The sequence below is a fragment of the Ipomoea triloba genome, chromosome 15 (genome assembly GCF_003576645.1).
Source record: "Ipomoea triloba cultivar NCNSP0323 chromosome 15, ASM357664v1".
Classification (NCBI taxonomy): domain Eukaryota; kingdom Viridiplantae; phylum Streptophyta; class Magnoliopsida; order Solanales; family Convolvulaceae; genus Ipomoea; species Ipomoea triloba.
The window spans coordinates 18,443,113-18,450,948 of NC_044930.1; the positions used below are offsets into that span (position 1 = coordinate 18,443,113).

The following is a 7,836-nucleotide window of genomic DNA, read 5'->3' on the forward strand; positions in this document are numbered from 1 at the left end:
TGTTAGGAACATCATGTAATAGGTTTTGATGATACCAACTGTTAAGTAAGAATCCCCAAGTCTCGATACATAGGCAAAACAATGTAAGTTCGATAAGTAAACTAAGAGCGAAAATACAACCGGGTAATTTGAGCTCAACTCGGGAAATATTTAAGCTTAAGGTAAACTTGTTTGAACAACTTAGAAGTTTTTGTGTTGTAAGCAAACAGATAGATCAGAAGCAGGCACGAGACAACTCTGGAGGAATAAGGGTCTACGAGACATCAACTAAGTCTCGAGACACAAGCCAAGTTCGAGAGGTAAGGACCTCTCGATATACCTATCGAGTTCGAGACGTAAAGAATATTCGAGAGATAGACCTCTCGATACATGGGATTGAAACATCAAGTGGTCGAGACATCTTTTATGGTCTCGATAAACCGGCACTTCTCCAAGAGGCTGAATGTTAGTCAACATGTGCAGATAAAATACTCTAAGTTTGGAGAAGAAGAATATCATGGAGATAAAATATTGAAGAGGTGCTGAGCGGGAGGTTTCAAAATGGACGGAAGTGGATGACACGTCAGACCTCCACCATAAACGGTCAAGAAGTGCACCAATCCTGAAGTGGTCAGATTCCCCAAACAAGGAATGATGGGAACATAAAAAGAGTAACTTTATCCAAAAGAAGCAAGTGAAGCATGAACTCAAGAAAGTGGAATATGGAATATTCACTACAAAACAAAAGGCTCAAGTTACAAGACCACTACTCCATGAAAAATGCTGAAATTGTGCAAAGACCCATGTTCGGCGTGGGAGACCAATTTCAAACGGAATAGTTTTCCCTCCAACGGAACTATTCTTCTACTCTCATATATAAGGACGTAAAGACACAGAAGAAACGGGGGTTGTGAAAGAGGTCAAGAGGTTAACAAGAGGTGTCTGATAAAAACGTTCCAGTGCAAAGTGCTTAACTTGGAATATCATCCTGATATTCAATACAGCGAGAGAACACATCTTAGTGTTCGAAGAGAGTTACAAAGCTAAACTGTTATACATCCAGAAGGTGACCAAAGCTGCTCTACATCGAAGTTGATTCAACGATAGCTTGTGGTCAGATTGGAGTCTGTTACATTCAACTGTGACAACCAAAAACACCTTGCTTTGGATTAAGCAAGAGAGGTGGAGTAACCTGGCAGCTGTCCGAGTGAAAGAAACCTGAGGCTTGACGCGGGCTTGGTGATCAAAGGTCAAGTGCTCGAGAGGTGGAGTAGCTGGAAGCGGGGAGAAAGACCTTGGAGAGGCGGAGTAACCTGGGAGCTGTCTTGTGAAGATCCTGAGGCTTGACGCGGGCTTGGTGATCAAAGGTCAAGTGCTCGAGAGGTGGAGTAACAAGAAGCGGGGCGAAAAACCTGAGGCTTGAGGCGGGCTTCGTGATCAAAGCTCAAGCGCTCGATATTGTACTAAAAAGGGAAGTTTTTAGTGCAATCCTTCCAGGGAGTTTCTGGAAGAAGAGTGGACGTAGGCGGGTTGGCCGAACCACTTAAAAATCTCTCTTGCATTTACTTACTGTTTTTATCTCTCGCTAACCTCTCGATTGCACTGCATATAAACGCACCTCTCGAACTAACTCAAACTCGTGCTAACTAAAAGGGGATAACATTTCCGCTGCGCATAAAACTTTGTCTTCACCTCGTGAGGTATCGAACCTAAACATCCTAAGTTCAATACACACGAGAGGTCGAAAAGATTTGCAAAATCTTATACAAGTCTATTCACCCCCCCCCCTCTAGACTTGTACCCCATCCCCTTGGGACCAACAACTTACACATAATTAAACAACAAAATTCATTAGTTATACTAAACTTACACATAATTAAACAACAAAATTCATTAGTTATACTAAAACTACACATAATTAAACAACAAAATTCATTAGTTATACTAAAACATAAAATAATAGAAATATTATAATATAATAACTAAATTGTTAATTTTTAAAAATACATTTAGTAGTTTAGATATAAAAATAGTAAAAAGTTACCCAAAGTTATGAAACTTTTATAATTAACTATATACTAGTAGTACTTATTTTACTATTATATATATGTATGCACACATGGTGGGTACTTATTTTACTATTATATATATGTATGCACACATGGTGGGTACTTATTTTACTATTATATATATGTATGCACACATGGTGGGTCCTTATTTTACTATTATATATATGTATGCACACATGGTGGGTCGGGTGGGGTGCTAGGCGGGTTTTGTACATAAAACCCGAATCCAACCCGACCCACCACTGATTTATATTTTTAAGACCCACACCTGACCTATCACCCACTATCACCCAAAAAATCCCGATCCATGCGGGGTGGATTCAGGTGGATATCCGCGGGGCGGATTGAAATTGCCATCCCTAGGTGGTGGGGTGCAGTGGCGGTGGTAGGTGGTTGCCAATGGGGGGTTGCGGTGTTTTTTGTTGTTGTTTTTTATTTTTTATTTTTTTTTGTTAGGGTTTAGGGGGTGTAGGGGCGGTGGTGTGTTGTATTTTTTTGGCAAAGTTTTATTGATGTTAATTAATTAATTTAGGGAAAATGGCATCTTTAGTCCCTGAGTTATAGGGGTAGTGTAGACTCAGTCCCTAAGTTATGGCTGTATGCGAGTTTAGTCCCTCAGTTATTCACAAAGTGGCGAGTTTAGTCCCTGGACATTAAATTTGACGAAAAAATTTAAAAATATTCAAAATTTGAGGGGTAAAATAGGAAATTCACATTTTATTATTCTTCTTATATCAAAACCACTTTTACAACATTATTTTTCACTTCTTAGCCTAATTATTTTCAAGATTTTTCATTTTTAAAAGCATTTTAATAACTTTCAAATGACTTGTTAGGAACCTGACTCTCGTATAACACACTTAAAACTTAGCACAAATAAAGAATGCATGATCATTGTATTTAGGTGTATGAAACACACTATCCTAACAAGTTTTTATTTTTTTACTAAGCAACAAATGTAATACAATTAAACTTTTGAGATTTTTTTACACACTATCCTATCTCAAAAGTTTAATTTTATTACATTTGTTGTAGTAAAAAAATAAAAACTTGTTAGGACAGTGTGTTTCATACACCTAAATACAATGATCATGCATTTCTTTTTGTGCTAAGTTTATTTGTGCTAAGTTTTAAGTGTGTTATACGAGAGTCAGGTTCCTAACAAGTCATTTGAAAGTTATTAAAATGCTTTTAAAAATGAAAAATCTTGAAAATAATTAGGCTAAGAAGTGAAAAAATAATGTTGTAAAAGTGGTTTTGATATAAGAAGAATAATAAAATGTGAATTTTCTATTTTACCCCTCAAATTTTGAATATTTTTTAATTTTTTCGATGAGAACAATTATGTTTATATTAGAGTTCACAAAATATAACTGTAGGAATACAAGAGTATATATACAAGAGAATCATAAGTAAACTAGGACTGAGAATCATAAGTAAACTAGGACTGAGACTTATAGTATGACTCTATTATGTAGAGTCCTAATACTCCCCCTCAAGCGGATGGTACGGAAGTAACCTGTAGCTTGTCACGTAAGAAGCAGAACCGGGGACCTGCGAGTGACTTGGTGAAAATATCAGCTAGCTGATCCTTAGTAGAAATAAAGTGCACCTGAATGTCTCCTGCAGCTACTCTGTCTCTCACAAAGTGATAATCAATTTCGACATGCTTTGTGCGAGCATGAAAAATAGGATTAGCACACATATAAGTAGCTCCAAGATTGTCACACCAAAGTTTGGGCACTGGAAGAGGTGAAATTCCTATTTCTCGCAGCAAAGAGAGGATCCACAGAACTTCAGCACATACATCTGCAAGAGCCTTGTACTCTGCTTCAGTAGAAGATCGAGCAACAGTCCTTTGTTTCTTGCATACCCAGGACACTAGATTGGTTCCAAGAAACACAGCATGCCCACTAGTAGACTTTCTATCCGTAGGACAACCAGCCCAGTCAGAATCCGAGAATGCATGAAGCTCACCTGAACTTGACTTTCGCAATCGCAGACCCAAAGACATAGTACATTTAACATACCTTAACACACGTTTCAGTTGTTCCCAGTGTGCAGTGGTTGGAGCATGCATGTGCTGACAAAGCAGATTAACTGCAAAGGATAAATCTGGTCTCGTGATAGTTAGGTACTGTAGTGCACCTGCAATGCTCCGGTATTGCGTGGGATCATCATATGGATCTGTACAGGTAGATATTGTCTTTGAAGTCGTAGTAGGTGTAGACACAGGTTTGCAGTCTGTCATACCAGCTCGTTTAAGTATGTCAGTCATATACCTGCGCTGAGAAAGCAACACTCCATCTGCACACTTGACTGTTTCAATCCCAAGGAAAAACCCAGGCTCACCAAGATCTCTAATCTTGAAAGTACTAGAGAGCTTGGAGAGCAAAGCCTCCAATGCACCATGCTCATTGCTCATAACAAGAATATCATCCACATAAACAAGCAGGTAAACAGTAGCCGATCCACGAGAATAATAAAATAACGAAACATCAGTTTTAGAGGCATTAAAACCAGCAGATAACAGAAAAGTGTGCAAACGAGTGAACCAAGCCCGGGGAGCCTGCTTCAAACCATATAGGGAGCGTTTCAACAAGCAAACATGATCAGGGTGCTGAGAATCAACATACCCCGGAGGCTGACGCATGTAAACAGTTTCTGTAAGATTACCATTAAGGAATGCATTATGCACATCCAATTGCCTGACTAGCCAACCAGAAGAAAGAGCAAGAGAGAGCAACAACCTGACTGTAGTAGGTTTAACCACCGGGCTGAAAGTGTCAAAGAAATCTTGACCCGGGACCTGATTAAACCCTTTAGCCACGAGCCTGGCCTTGTAGCGCTCAACAGATCCATCAGCCTTCCTTTTCGTGCGAAACACCCACTTGCAGCCAATAATATTCATAGACGCAGTGGGAGGAACCAAGCACCATGTCTGATTCTGCAACAAGGCATTGAACTCCTGATCCATTGCCTCCCTCCATTCAGAGTGTTTGACTGCCTGAGTATAACAAGTAGGATCAACAGAGGAAACTTGCACAGTCAAACCCGCAACCGGAGCCACAGACCGACTCCTAGTGGCCATGGAGTGAGACCTCTCCGTGGGACGCACAGTACGACCACGTGGCCGACCACGAGGCCTCTTCTGAGCCACATCAGCAGGAGGCGAGGGAGCTACCACAGATGGATCAGCCACAGGATGAAAAACAGATTCAGCCCAAGGTCGTGCAATAGATTCTGATGGAGCCTGCAAAACAGACTTAGCACCAAAAGGAAACACAGCTTCATCAAACCGCACATGACGGCACACAAAAACTTTATTAGTACGCAGGTCCATGCACCTATAACCCCGAAACGAATCAGGATAGCCCAGAAAGACACATGGAGAAGACCTGTAAGACAGTTTATGACGATTATATGGCCGTAAGTGCGGATAGCACAGACAGCCAAAGACACGAAGAAAGGAATATGATGGCTGAGATCTGTGCACTAAGTCATGAGGACTAGAGTTATGGAGAGTATGCGAGGGCATTTTGTTAATAAGGAAAACAGCAGCCTCAAAAGCAAAATGCCAGAACCGAGACGGCACAGAGGCACGAGCCATAAGTGCTAGCCCGGTTTCAACCACATGCCTGTGCTTCCGTTCCACACGACCATTCTGTTCGTGTGTGTACGCACAAGATTGCCTGTGACTAATACCAAGCTGAACAAAAACAGAATGTAACTTTTTATACTCAGCCCCTAAATCAGATTGAACAGCTTTGATTTTACGATTGAAGGCACGTTCAACTAAACATCGAAAACGCTCAAAAACAGAATATATATCTGACTTTAATTTCATAGGAAAATACCAAGTATAACGAGAAAAGTCATCCACAAATAAAACAAAATAACGATAACCCTCAGAAGAGAGTACAGGAGCAGGGCCCCAAATGTCCGTATAAACTAAATCTAGCACATTCGAACTAACAGAGACAACACGTGGCAATGGGAAACGTGCAGATTTACCCATTTGACACGCAGAACACACAGTATGAGAAGTTTTATTCGACTCACTAACAGAACAAGACTCCAAGACTCGATGTAAAACACGCTGATGCGGATGACCCAAACGATCATGCCACGTAGACGCCGAAACACGAGCAGAAATAAACGCGGAAGGTGAACCAGAAGGAACCGGCAAGGCATAGAGCCCACCGGAACTATTGCCCCGCAAAAGAATTTCCTTGGTCCGAATATCCTTCACAACAAAGAAGGAAGGGTGAAACTCAAAAAACACCTGATTATCCGACGCAAAGCGCTGAACGGATAATAAAGAGGCAGAAAGACGGGGAACATGTAAAATATGAGACAACTTAAGAGACCTAGAAGGCGTAGAAATAGAAGCATGACCCACGTTACTAATAAGTAAAGGCGTACCGTCACCAACACGTAAAGTGTCGTTACCACCATATTCTTCAGAAGTAGAGAGGGCAGCTATATCAGGTGTGGCATGATGTGTTGCACCAGTGTCAGGCAACCAGGTATGAGCAGGCACGTTATTCGCCGAATCACCCTGATGAATAAAATTCGCTTGCGGAGAAACAACATAAGGCAACTTGTAACAAGACAAAGCCGAGTGACCAAATGAACCGCAAATTTGACACTGGATGGAAGAGCCTCTGCCACGGCCTCTCCCACCGCCACGTGACTGCCGACCAGAACCGCCGCCGCCGCGCCATGCAGAACCTCCGCGACCGCGAGCAGAACTAGAACCAGCACGACCGAACGGTGCTCCGCCAGCCGAACGGCCTCCTCCACGACCACGCGACTGGCGACCTCCCTGAGCAGCGAAAGCCGCCGGTGCAGCACCTCCAGGCAATGCGTAATCATCACCGGCGATGAAGTCTTGCGCGCCCAGCAAGTCAGCAAGCTCAAAGAGCGTCACCGGATGTCCTCGAACCGCCAGCGAAGAGGTGACACCCTTGAACTCCGGTCGAAGGCCGCGGAACACGTACAGGTTCTGTTCTTCCAGCGTTACCTTCCGGCCGGCGAGAGCTAAATCTTCAACAATAAGCCGAGCTCGCCCGAGATACTCTGCCGTCGACGAATCTCCTTGCCGGAGACCATGGAGTTGGCTAAGCAAGTGAAGTTGGCGGGATTGAGAGGCGGAAGCGAGGGACTGCTCAATGGCATCCCACAACTCCTTCGATGTCCTACAGCCGATGGCGATGGAGAGCACCTCCTCGGACAGCGAAGAAACCAGGAGAGACAGCAACCCTTGATCACGGCGAGACCACGCAACAAACGCCGGATTCCGAACGCGGGCAGCAGCAGCGGACGAGGTAGCAGCAGACACGGCAGGGAGGAACTCCTCCGGGCAAGGACACGATCCATCAACAAGATCAATGAGATCATGGCCACGTAGAAACGGGAGAACCTGAGTACGCCAAAACAAAAAATTGCGGTGGTTGAGTTTGATGTTAATGTAGTGATGAGCAGAAGAGAGCGACGACACGGGAGCCGGCGCCGCAGAACTCACAGCAACATCTGAAACGGTCCGCTCAGAGGCAGAGCCGTCATTCGTAGCCATGGGAACAAGAACGAAACCCTAGCGACTGATACCAGATGAGAACAATTATGTTTGTATTAGAGTTCACAAAATATAATTGTAGGAATACAAGAGTATATATACAAGAGAATCATAAGTAAACTAGGACTGAGAATCATAAGTAAACTAGGACTGAGACTTATAGTATGACTCTATTATGTAGAGTCCTAATATTTTCGTCTAATTTAATGT

General features: G+C 42.8%; 1 protein-coding gene across 1 annotated transcript; it reads right to left on the reverse strand.

Annotated features, from left to right (window-relative positions):
- Positions 1–3,612: 3,612 nt before the first annotated feature.
- On the reverse strand, positions 3,613–5,025 carry LOC116005983 (uncharacterized mitochondrial protein AtMg00810-like; the record flags this gene model as incomplete). The annotated part of the gene is made up of 2 exons (XM_031246217.1): positions 4,821–5,025; positions 3,613–4,550 (listed from the first exon to the last, which is right to left on the reverse strand). Coding segments are annotated over exons 1-2 (1,143 nt in total), but the record flags the coding sequence as incomplete, so codon positions are not given.
- Positions 5,026–7,836: the final 2,811 nt, after the last annotated feature.